The sequence below is a fragment of the Dictyostelium discoideum genome (genome assembly GCF_000004695.1).
Source record: "Dictyostelium discoideum AX4 chromosome 5 chromosome, whole genome shotgun sequence".
NCBI lineage: Eukaryota > Evosea > Eumycetozoa > Dictyosteliales > Dictyosteliaceae > Dictyostelium > Dictyostelium discoideum.
Window position 1 is genome coordinate 3,086,530 of NC_007091.3, and position 12,500 is coordinate 3,099,029.

General features: G+C 19.8%; 5 protein-coding genes across 5 annotated transcripts in view; 3 read left to right on the forward strand and 2 right to left on the reverse strand.

The window, feature by feature from the left end:
- gefQ (Ras guanine nucleotide exchange factor Q) overlaps positions 1-3,098 on the forward strand; it is a gene marked incomplete at both ends in the record, with an annotated part of 4,009 nt that extends 911 nt beyond the window's left edge. Inside the window, 2 exons of the mRNA XM_630959.1 lie at positions 1-2,515; positions 2,628-3,098. The exon at positions 1-2,515 is cut by the window's left edge and continues 911 nt beyond it. Of these exons, the coding sequence (XP_636051.1) occupies positions 1-2,515; positions 2,628-3,098 (2,986 nt within the window). The remainder of the gene's footprint in view (positions 2,516-2,627) is intronic.
- A 1,344-nt stretch (positions 3,099-4,442) lies between these two features.
- DDB_G0289679 (hypothetical protein) lies at positions 4,443-5,042 on the reverse strand (the record flags this gene model as incomplete). The annotated part of the gene is made up of 2 exons (XM_630960.1): positions 4,443-4,700; positions 5,013-5,042. The coding sequence occupies 2 exons, from the start codon at positions 5,040-5,042 to the stop codon at positions 4,443-4,445; spliced, it is 288 nt and encodes a 95-aa protein (XP_636052.1).
- A 981-nt stretch (positions 5,043-6,023) lies between these two features.
- Positions 6,024-6,887, reverse strand: DDB_G0289681 (hypothetical protein; the record flags this gene model as incomplete). Its single annotated transcript, XM_630961.1, has 1 exon — positions 6,024-6,887. One exon carries the CDS (start codon positions 6,885-6,887, stop codon positions 6,024-6,026), a length of 864 nt encoding a protein of 287 aa, XP_636053.1.
- A 486-nt stretch (positions 6,888-7,373) lies between these two features.
- Positions 7,374-10,160, forward strand: DDB_G0289683 (hypothetical protein; the record flags this gene model as incomplete). Its single annotated transcript, XM_630962.1, has 1 exon — positions 7,374-10,160. The coding sequence occupies one exon, from the start codon at positions 7,374-7,376 to the stop codon at positions 10,158-10,160; it is 2,787 nt and encodes a 928-aa protein (XP_636054.1).
- A 232-nt stretch (positions 10,161-10,392) lies between these two features.
- The window catches only part of DDB_G0289685 (hypothetical protein), a gene marked incomplete at both ends in the record, with an annotated part of 2,607 nt that continues 499 nt past the window's right edge, over positions 10,393-12,500 (forward strand). Inside the window, one exon of the mRNA XM_630963.1 lies at positions 10,393-12,500. This exon is cut by the window's right edge and continues 499 nt beyond it. Within this exon, the coding sequence (XP_636055.1) occupies positions 10,393-12,500 (2,108 nt within the window).

Genomic DNA, 12,500 nt, shown 5'->3' on the forward strand with positions numbered 1-12,500 from the left:
GTCAGTTTTAAAGAATAGTTTCACACAATATACACCACCTTCAACAACACTCACATCACCAACAAGTACACGTAATCCAAATAGATTATCAACAAATTTATCAAATGTAACAAATATATCCTCTTCAACATCATCATCTTCTTCATCTTTAAATGCTAATAATAATACTAATAATAATAATCAACAATTACAACAACAACAACAACAACAACAACAACAACAATTACAGCAACAACAACAATTAACAAAATCATACTCTGTTAGTAATTTAATGAGATCACAATCATCATCATCATCTTCACAATCACCATTAATTCAACAAAGTGATCAAGTTACATTTGATTATGATTATATTTATAGAAGGTTCCTTAGAAGTAGAAGTGAATTGACATTACCATCATGGGACAATGCACAATATGAAGGTGATTTCGATACTGAAATCCAAGATACTCTAACTAGAGCTTTATCAAATGGTAATTTACCAAGTGATAATAAAAGACAAAGTTTACATTTATCAACTGAATCAACTACAAGTAATAATAATAACAATAATAATAATAATAATAATAATAATAACAATAATAATAATAATAAATCAAAAACTGATGATACAACAAATTCTGCTACAACTACAACAACAACCACTACAACTACAACAACAACAACTACAACCAATTCAACAACAACAACAACACAATTAAATAATGGTAAAAATTTAATTGGATTAGTTTATAATGATAAAGATGAAGTTATTGCAGGTGAAAGAGATAAAATTATTGGATTATTTACAGATATTTCAAAAGTGACAGGTACACAATTTTTAGAGGAATTTTTATTTACATATCATTATTATATGACATCAGTTGATTTATTAGAGAATTTAAAGGGTAGATTTAATAATCCATTAATGGATCAAGCAGCACAATCAATATCAATACTTGAAGAGAATCATGACAAAGTAAAGATTGAGCAGCTTTCAACACATATTAGACTTCGTGTTATTAATGTAATAAAGAAATGGATTGAAAATCATGGTTATGCATTCGCAACCGATATTAACCTGTATCAAATGTTGGTGGACTTTATAGATGGTGATGTGATGTCGTTCAGTCAAAGATGGGGCCAATATTTGAAAAAGGCAATCAATGATAGTGGCTGTCTATTACGATATATAGCTGTCAATGTAAAAGAAGCATCCTCCAAACAATTGCGTGAAATCATCTCATTGGATAATTTAGATGCAATCTCAAAATTAATGTCACAATCATTACAATTGAAAGAACGTAAAAAAGGTTTAAAAGTTATTAAAAATTCATTCACAGGTAATGAAGCTGTAGAATGGTTAATTAATAAATTCAATTTAGATTCAAAAGATGAAGCACTTGAAACTTTATCAAAAATGTTACAATCAAATTTAATTTTTCATCATTCAAAATCTGGTTCTTCATTTTCTCCATCCTCCTCCTCCTCCTCAACAACAACAACGACAACAACATCATCATCATCATCGAGTTCGAATACAACAACTGCAAATATGGCATCATCATCTTCTGCAACCGATAATAGCAGCAGTGGTGGTGTTGTAACTTCTTCATCATCTTCTTCATCATCATCATCTTCTTCACCATCAAATGGAAATGGTACAACAGCTATAACGAGTACAAGTTTACCAAATTCTATATCATCATCAAATTCAACATCAATTTTAACATCATTAGTTGTAAATAGTAATAGTAGTGGAATTGCTAATGGTTCCTCAACTCCATCAATACCATCATCTGTAACATCACCTTTAACAAATTCAAAATCGACTTTAAATTCTACCCCTTCATCATCATCAAATTCTTTTACTTTTAAAGATAAATCAACAAGTATCTATTATTTTATATTTGAAAATATTAATTTTCCAGAACCAATTGTACCAAAAACATTTTTTTCATCACCAAATTCAACATTTTCAATTACATTTTTAGATATTCATCCAGTTGAAATCGCTAGACAATTGACATTAATTGATTATGAGTTATTTAAAAAATTATCACCAACTGATTTCTATCATACAGCATGGAGTAAACCAGATGCAAAAGAGAAAGTACCAAATTTAATCAATTTTATCAATAGATCCAATACCGTTAGTTATTGGGTTGCCACAGAGATTTTATCATCTTCAAATATAAAACATCGTGTTTCAGTTTTAAAAAGATTCATCACTATCGCTGAAATCCTTAGAAAATTTCATAATTGGAATACTCTCACTGGTATTTTAATGGGTTTAAATTTAGGTTCAATTCAACGTTTAAAGAAAACTTGGGAATCTATTGATAAGAAACAATTGGATTCACTTCAAAATTTAATTAATCTAACAAGTGAACGTTTAAATTATTCAAATTATCGTAAAGAAATGTCAACTCCAACTTATCCTTGTTTACCTTTTATGGCTGTATATTTAAAAGATTTATATTTTATTGAAGAAAATCCTGATTATTTAGAAAATGGTTATATTAATTTTGAAAAAGTAAAAAATTATTATTATTATTATTAAATTTATTTAATTTTTATTTAATTTATTTAATTTATTAACTTTTTTATTTTATTTTTTTTTTATTTTTTTTTACTTTTTATTTTAGATGAAAATGATTTCTAAAGTTTTAATTGAAATTAAAAGATATCAAACTGAACAATATTGGTTAAAGAAAATAGATGCAATTGAAAATATATTGAAATCAGTTGTTTTAACTGATAAAGATTTATATAAAGCTTCACATATGATTGAACAACCTCAAAGAACAATGACTGTTGGTTCAAATTTAAAAGCTCAATCATTTTTAACAACAACAACAACAACTACCACTACAAATAATTTAAATAATAATAATAATAATAATAATCCAAATAATAATAATAATAATAATAATAATAGCGCTAATAATAAATCTTCACCATCTCCATCACCCTCCTCCTCTCCAATTACTTCATCACCAATATCATCATTAACAATTAACAACAACAATACGATTTCATCAAATTTATCAGCTTCAACTGATAGTAGTATAAATACAAAAAAGAAATCTTCTTTCTTAATGTTTGGAAAGAAATAATAAAAAAAAAAAAAAATATATACTAAAAGTGTTTATGTATATTAATAATAAAAAAAAAAAAAAAAAAAAGAAAAGTAATTTTAGTATAGAAAAATAAAGAAACAAATTGTTTCTCTTTTTTTTTTTGCCACAAAAAAAAAAAAAAAAAAAAAAAAAAAAAAAAAAAATAGGCACGCCAATAACGTTTTGTCAACCTCTTTTTTTATTTTTTACTTTTTTTTTTTTTTTTCAAATTTTTTTTTTTTTATGGCAAAAAAAAAAGCATAAAAGAAAAACTCGTTTCTTTTTTTTTTCTTTTTTTTATTGACAAACAAACTAAAATGTAAGCATCAATACTTATTTATAAATTTATATTTTATTTTTTTTATTTTTTTATTATTATTACTTGGTGATGATTAACAGCTAAAGACTAGAGTTTCTGTAAAAACTATTGCTGAGACTATGCATTATTCTTTCCTGATATTTAATATTTTTAAAAAAAAAAAAAGAAATATATATTTGTGTTAAGAAAAAAAAAAAAAACAAATTTTAACTTTTTTTCTTTTTTTTTTTTCCTTTTTAAAGTTTTTAGGTTACATAAGTTCTTGATTCATCTAAGTTAGCTCCTTGATTTATTTTATTAATGTATGTTTTCAAAAAAGACTCAGGATAATTTTGCTTTTTATGTTTTAAAGGTTGCCAAGATTAAGTGATGATATTAATTACCGTCCGATTCTCGAATAAGACGATAACCTTTGGCTGTTTTTTTAAAACACTGATTTTCTTCACATATCTTTAAACATAATTGCAAAAAATAATATTCATGGTGTCTAAATATTTTTTTTATATTTAAACCAATACTAATATTTTTTTTCTTTTACCATAAATTATTACAGATTTTAGAATTATTTTCCTTTTTCTTTCCTTTTTCTCTGAGATTACTTTTTTTATCATAAAATGATTTTAAAATGTTTAAATAAAAATGTTAAATTATTAAAAAAAAAATGTGTTTGGTCAATTTGTTTTTTTATATTTTTGTGTTTAAATTTCTTTTTGTTAAAAAAAAAATGTATTTGGTCAATTTGTTTTTTTATATTTTTGTGTTTAAAACCCAATTTCTAAATTTTTTTAATCATTTTTTTTTAATTCCAAATTTATTTATTCTTTATGTTTTTTTTTTTTTTTAAAAAAAAGAAGAAAGTAATATGTTTTAAAATTTTATAGGTTTTTTATTTTTTTTTATAATAAAATTACACGTAAAATTGAGTTTTATACATGTTTTTTTTTTTTTTTTTTTTGTAGATTTATTTTTTTAAATATGTGGAATTTGTATTTATATTATTATATTACTGTTGTTGGTTTATTTTAGTTTTGTTGTAAAAGGTTGGTACCACAGGTTTCAGCAATGAGTTTTTCGATTTCACTACCATAAGTGACACCTCCTGCTTTTGGTTGAGTTGATTTAACACCAGCTTCGAAACCTTCTTGGTATGCTTTTGATTTTTCAGCAGTAGCAGTAGTTTTAATTTCTTTTGATAAATCTTCTTTGGCAATTGATTTGAAGGTATTTAATTTACCGACACCATGTGAAATGCCAAATAAAACGCTAAGACCATATAAAACCTTTAATTATGTTTGATGTGATGGATAATGATCATTATTATTTTTATTATTATTATTATTTAATTTTGTATTTTTATTAATTTATTATTAGTACATCTATATATTTGGTTTAAAAATTTGTGGGTTTCTTTATTTTTTTTTTTTTTTTTCTGCTGTGACTGGGTGAAGATCGTATAAAAAAAAAAGAAAACAAAAAAAAAAATATAAAAAAAAAGAAGAAAATAATGTCATAATAATAAAATTGATTTGTTTTTTTTTTTAAAAAAGTTATTGATATGGGTGTGTTAACACATAAGATATAAGATTACTTACACCGACGAATGAGTTTGGAGTGTAAGACATTTTAATATATATTATGTGTGTGAATGTGATGAAAAACTATGAAATGAAAAAACAAAAAAATTTTAAAAAAAAAAAAAAAAAAAAAAAAAAAAAAAATTTTTTTTTTATTTTTTTTATTTTTTTTGGAAAACTATTTTTTTTTTTTTTTTTTTTTTTTTTTTTTTTTTTTTTTTTTTTTTTTTTTTGATTATATGTGAAGAATTTCATTTTTTGATGTGTTTGTGAAAATAAAAAAAAATAGTAAAACCAAAAAAAAAAAAAAAAAAAAGTAAACTAATTATTTGTATTTGTATTTGTATTTTTTTTAAAAAAATATTGTCTTATTGATCTCTTTTAATTTTTTTTATTTTTATTTTTATTTTGTTTTTTATGTTGGTAATAAAAATAAACAAAACTACATCAATGATGGTTGGTGTCTAAGGAAAGAAAAAGAGAAAGAGACCACTTGGAAGAGATATGATTTGTTTGGCTTAAGCAATTAAAGAAGTCTTTAATGGTTTGGATGGCTTATTTGGCTTTGGCATTGGTTTTGGTGGACAAGTAATAAATTCAATCGATTCAAAATTCATTTTCTAATTATTTCTAAAAGGATAAACACTAGCTTCTTTTGTTTTGTTTTTGTTTTAAATTTTTTTTTTTTTTTTTACATTTTATAGTGATTAAAAAAAAAAAAAAACCCAAAATAAAAAAAAAAAAAATTAAATTAAATTATTTACATTATTTCACTTTTTTTTTAAAAATCTGGGTTTTTTTTTTTTTGGAAATCAAAGATTTTTTGTGATTGGACAAATATAAAAAAAAATCCTTTTTTTTTTTTTTTTTTTTTTTTTTTCAATTTTGTGACTAAGAAATAGCAAAGGGTTTTTTTTTTTATTTATTTTATTTTATAATCTAGTATTTTTATTTTTTTATTTTTATTTTTATTTTTGTTTTATTTTTGTTTTATTTTATTTTATTTTCGATACAAAATCGATAATAACCCTAAATTGATTTCGGTAAACAATTTTTTATTTTGGTTAAAGTAATATTATTGAGTCTAGTATGATCAATTTCAGAAATTGAATGGGTTAAAGAGAATGGTATTGTGTTTAAAATTTTTATTGTTGGTTTGGCATCTTTTCCCATATTAAAAATACAGTATAAAATTGGAATTGTGTCACCTATTTTAGAACGAATTTCATTGATTTGTAAAGTATCTTTTTCAATATTGGTAAAGATTCCAGTGGAAGTGGATGCAAAAAATATAATATCATTCTCTTTAATTCCTGCTAAATCATTTATTTGTTTTTCTACTATATTTTGAAATGATAATTTCATTTTTAAACTTTGTAATAAATTTTCAAAAAATGGTTGATTTTTAATGATAATAAAATTTGGGTTATTATCAACAACAACAACAACATCATCATCATCATCATCAACCTTTAAATTATTTTTTTCTTGGTTCAAATAATTTTCAAATGATTGATTTTCATTTATTAATTGTTTATCAATTTCTTGTAAATCTGGTTTTGTTGTTGTTGTAGTTATGGATTTATTAATTGGAATTAAAGTTTTTAATTGATTTAGTTTTGAATTTTCTTTTTTTAATAGTTCAATTTCTACCAATTTTTCTTCTAAAATTTCCAGTAAAAAATGTTTATTTAAATCATGACCAAATTTTTGGAATTGAAATGGATGAAAATAATTTTCAAACTTTTTTTTAACATTTAAAATGGTATCAGTAAATTCTAATTCAGTATTAAAATTATTATTACTATTATTATCTGATGGAAATAGGTCGTTAGTTTTTAAAATTTCATCAAAACTTTTAACTGATTTTATTTTTAAATCAAATGAAAACATGTTTTTTATCTATTCTATTTTTTTTTTTTTTTTTTTTTTTCTTATATCGTTAATTAACACTGTGATAATAGGTTTTTTTTTTTTTATATTGCTTTGAAATAAAAATAATATTAATTCTTTTTTTACATTGCTTTTTTTTTTTTCATTATTTTTTTAATTTTTTTTTTTTTTTTTTTTAAGAATTTTTTTTAACTTAAATTGTTAAGCAAGTTTTCATTTAAAAATACACAACTTAGATATTTATAGGTTAAAAATTTAAATTATAACTTTTTACAATAATTTTTTCAATCATATTATTTTTTTTTTTTATTTAATATTCAAGTTATAAAAATTATAATAATTAAAAGATATTTTTTTGATTGTTTGAATTTTATTTTTTTTTATTTTTTTTTTATTTTTTTTTATTATTTTTTTTTTATTTTAAATATGAATATTTTTTCATTTTTTTTTTTTCATTTTTTCTGCTTTGATCAACAATTTTAAAAAATGAATGACAATAATAAATTTTTATATATATGGAGAAATAAAATAATAAAAAATAAAATATTATCTTTTTTAAGAGATGATAAAAATTTTTATAGTAGTTATCGATATAATAGAATATTTTCATGTTCATGGATGATAGAGAATGGATACTTTGAATTATTAAAAGAAAAAGTTGAAAAAGGTGAATATTTAGTATTCATTAATAAAAATATATTTGATAATGGAGTTTTACCATTAGGTTTACCAAGAAGTTTAACAAAAAAGAAATATGATAATAATATTAATAATAATAATAATAATGATAATAAAAATAAAAATAATAAAAATAATAATAATAATAATAATATTAAAAATAATCAAATTATTTTCGATAGTAATTCAATTTTTTATAAAGAAAAAGCAGCAATTCATTGGGATTTAAATTTTTATAATAATTTATTTAAAAATTATTCAAATTATTTTTTAAATTTTAATAAATCAATAACTGAAAGTACATTAATCGAATATGATAATCAACAAGCATTACAGGTTTTAGTAGAGAATTTTAATCATATATTAGGGATTGAATCGTTTTTTAAATCATTTGAAATTGGATCTTATGAATGTTCATTTTATATTTTTAATAAATTCAAAAATGAAATTTTAAAAAGTAAAAAACATCAAACAAGAATTTGGAATATTATATTAAACTATTCAAATATGAAGAATGAGTTAATTACAAGTGAGATTTTAAATCAAAGAATTGATTTCATAATTAATAAATGTCAAATACCACCAACAACAACTACAACAGATTTAGAATCATTCGTACCATTTTTATTTGAAATTAAAATATTTAAACAAAAATTATCAACAATTATAGATTGTGTTAAATCAATAATTCAATTAAATGAATTATTCACACCATTCATTACATCAATAAATGATAAATCTTATAAATTAAAATTACCAAAAAATCAAGAAATCATTTGTTCACCAGCACCACCACAATCGAAAATTGATAAAGAATTTAAAATGTTAAATAAATTAATTTCACAATTAGGTAGTAGTGGTAAACAAGATAAAGATCAAGATAAAGATAAAAATAAAAATAATAAATTTAAATTACCAATTGATATTAAAGAATTTGAATCATTAATATTTACAAATTTCAATAATGATAATAATAATAATAATAATAATAATAATAATAATCAACAACAACAACAATTAAATACAATAATTTGTGATTTTAATCAAAATAATACAACTAATGAACAATTTCAATTAATAAAGAAATTATATTTATTATTATTACCATTTACAAATCATTTTAATTGTTTTATTGATAATTGGAATTTTTATAAAATTAATTATGAAAATGATTATCAAGATTATCAAACTTTTAAAAAAAATGATAATTTCATTGTTAAAGGAACAATTAGATTTCATTCAAAAATGTTTGCACATTATAATTTTAATGATTTGAATAATGAATGTATTGATGATAATAAATTATTTGAATATTGTAAAAATGAAAAACAATTACAAATTAATTATTTAAATAATTTAAATAATGATTTAAAAAATAATCAATCAAATAATAATAATAATAATTCAATTTTAAAATGTATATTAATTAATTTAATTTGGTTGGATGATATGGAATTAATTAAAAATTTAAATATACCAGATGATATTGAATTTTCACAAATTAATATAACAATGTTTATTTCAAAAGTAAAGTCAATTGAAATGTTTGATTTTATAATTCAAATTATTAAAAAGTCAGAATTAAAATTAGAATTAAATAAAAGTCAACAACAACAAGTATCAAAAATATCAATAGTTTTACAAAGATTAATTTATAGTTATAAACCAATTACCATATTAGAACATTATAAAAATAAATATTCAAGTGATTATTATTCATCGGTTAGTTCAATTGATTTAAGAGATAAATGTTACAGTTTTGAAATTTTTAAATTTGTTTATGATAATCTTTCAGATTTTAAAGATTTAGAAAAAGTTTGTACTTGGCAAAATAATATTAATTTTGCTCCAACTTTAAATCAAATTAAATATTTAGTTGAAAGGACACCACAAAATGAAAAATATTCATTACCATTCAATTGTAATGTTTATAAACCATTTTTTGAATATGTTGTTGAAGAGAGATTCCAAGATATTCAAAATAAAACATTTGTACCTGAAAATGGTAAAACAATGTTATTTTGGTATTTTATATTTAATAAAGAATTTAGAAATAATAATAATAATAATGAAAAACATGATGGTGATAGTGGTGATGATGAAATAATTTTAAAATATAAATTAAATTTAATGAATTTCTTTGATGAAAAATTTGAAAGAGATCCAAGCATTATTAGAGAAACATTATCAAAAGCATGTAGTTTAAATGATTTACATTTCATTGATTTAATAATGGAAAAAGCAAAAAGTAGTAATTTAAAATATAGGTACTATAATATTTATTCAAATTGTTTAATGGAAGTATTATCATCAATTGGTGATTTAGAAATTTTAAAATATATTCATTCAAAATATCCAGACTTGGTTGAACAAAATTTTAAAAGTATTGGTCAAAAACAAGATCAAGTTGGTTTTTTCTTTTGTTGTCCTTCAATTAGATTATCAATTTTAAATGGTAATATAGATATTTTATCATTTATTTTAAATTTATACCCTGAAAAATTATCAATTACTTCATCAAGATTATATTTATCTTTTAATAATTCTCAATTACTTAATCACTTTTTAAATTTAAAACTTTTTGAAATTGATTAATCAACCAAAAAAAAAAAAAAAAAAAAAAAATCATTGTATTAATAATAAAATATAAAATAAATAAAAATAAATCATTGTACTTTTAAACTTATAAACCACACTTTTTTTAAAAAACAAATAAAAAATACATTTTTCAAATTCTTAATTATTTCTTTTTTTTTTTTGGTTTGAAAATAAAAATCTTTTTTTTTTTTTTTTTTTTTTTAATTTTTTTTTTTTTTTAAAATATAAAATGAATAATAGAAGAGAGAGTGAAAATTGGTTTTTTAAAGTTTGGAGTAACAAATTTTTAAGGAGTAAAATATTATTAAAGGTTAAAGTTTTCAATGATTTTTATAATAATTACAAGCTTGATAGAATAATATCATGTTATTGGATGATAGAGAATGGATATTTTCAATTATTAAAAGAAAAAGTTGAAAAAGGTGAATATTTAGTTTTTAATAGTAGTTTAATTTATCATTCAAAATTTGATAATAAATATATATTATCACAAAGAGAAAGAGTTAATAAAAATTTAGAAAATGGTGATGATGAATTTGTGTTAAATGAAAATTCAATTTTTTATAAAGAAAAAGCATCAATTCATTGGGATTTAAATTTTTATAATAATTTATTTAAAAATTATTCAAATTATTTTTTAAATTTTAATAAATCAATAACTGAGAGTACATTAATCCAATATGATAATCAACAAGCATTACAAGTTTTAGTAGAGAATTTTAATCATATATTAGAGATTGAATCATTTTTTAAATCATTTGAAATTGGATCTTATGAATGTTCATTTTATATTTTTAATAAATTTAAAAATGAAATTTTAAAAAGTAAAAATTTTCAATCAAGAATTTGGAATATTATAATAAATAATATTAAATTATCAAAGAAAGATATAAATAAAGTTGAAAATTTAATTAATAAAAGTGTAAATTTTATAATAAATAAATGTAATATACAATTACCACCGCCACCACAACAACAACAACAACAACAACAACAATTCACACCATGGTTATTTAATTTTCAAATTTATGAACAAAAATTATCATTAATTTATAATTGTGTTAAATCAATAGTTCAATTAAAAGAATTTTTTAAATCATATATAAAATCAATAAATAATAATTCATTTAAATTTAAATTTGAAAATAAAGATATAATTGAAACTAATAATTTGGTTAAAAAATATATTAAAAAATTTGTTAAGTTATTAGTTTATGATGAGAATGGAAAGAAAAAAAAAGATTTTAAAATTCCAGATTTAAAAGAAATTGAATCAATGAAATTTACAAATCAACAATTTAATTCAACAATTTCAGATTTAATAACAGATGGTGATGATGAAAATTATGAAAATAAAGATATTCAAGAAAACCTTAGAATTTTATACTTTTCATTAATTCCATTCATTGAACAGTATGATCATTTAATTGGTAATTTAATTTTTTATAAAGTTAAAATTTTAAATGAAAAGGATTTCATGAAATATAATCATTTGTATCCAAAATTATGTCCTAAAATGTTTGGAATATATGGTATTTATGATTATAAATATAATAATGAAAATTATTTATTTATATATTGTAAAAATAATAGAAATCTTCAAATTGAATATATTGGAAAAATCATTGAATCATTTCACAATCAAAAATATCCTATATTTGATTTATTATTATTATTTAGAAATTTAGTATGGTTAAATGATTTAGAATTGGTTAATTTATTAATAAACAAAATGGAAGATAATGGTTATAGATTTGAAGATAATGATAGACAATTTTTAATTTTAAATATAAAATCAATTGAAATGTTTGATTTAATTTATAGAAATTTTAAATCACAATCAAAAAACCAAAATAATAATAATAATAATAATAGTAATAATATTTATAATACTAGTTACCCAATTTCAGAAACAAAGTTTTTTTTTAATACATTATTAAAAAGTAAATTTGAAAATTTATCAATATTATTACAACATTATAAAGATTATTATACAAATGATTATTATACAATAGTTGATTTAATAGATTTTAAAAATAAAAATTATTCATTTGAAGTTTTTAAATTTGTTTATGATAATTTAATAGATTTTAAAGATTATGAAAAAGTTAATGTTTGGAGTGGTACCAATAATATAAAATTAATAAAAACATTAAATCAATTCAAATATTTAGTTAAACTTACACCAATTAATAAAGATTATAAAATACCATATGGAAATGAATCATTTTTTAAATTTATAATTGAGGAAAGATTAAATGATTTAGAAATTGGTAGATGTGATATTACAGAAACTAGTTTACCAGATTATAGATATTTTAAAATTTATAGAAATTA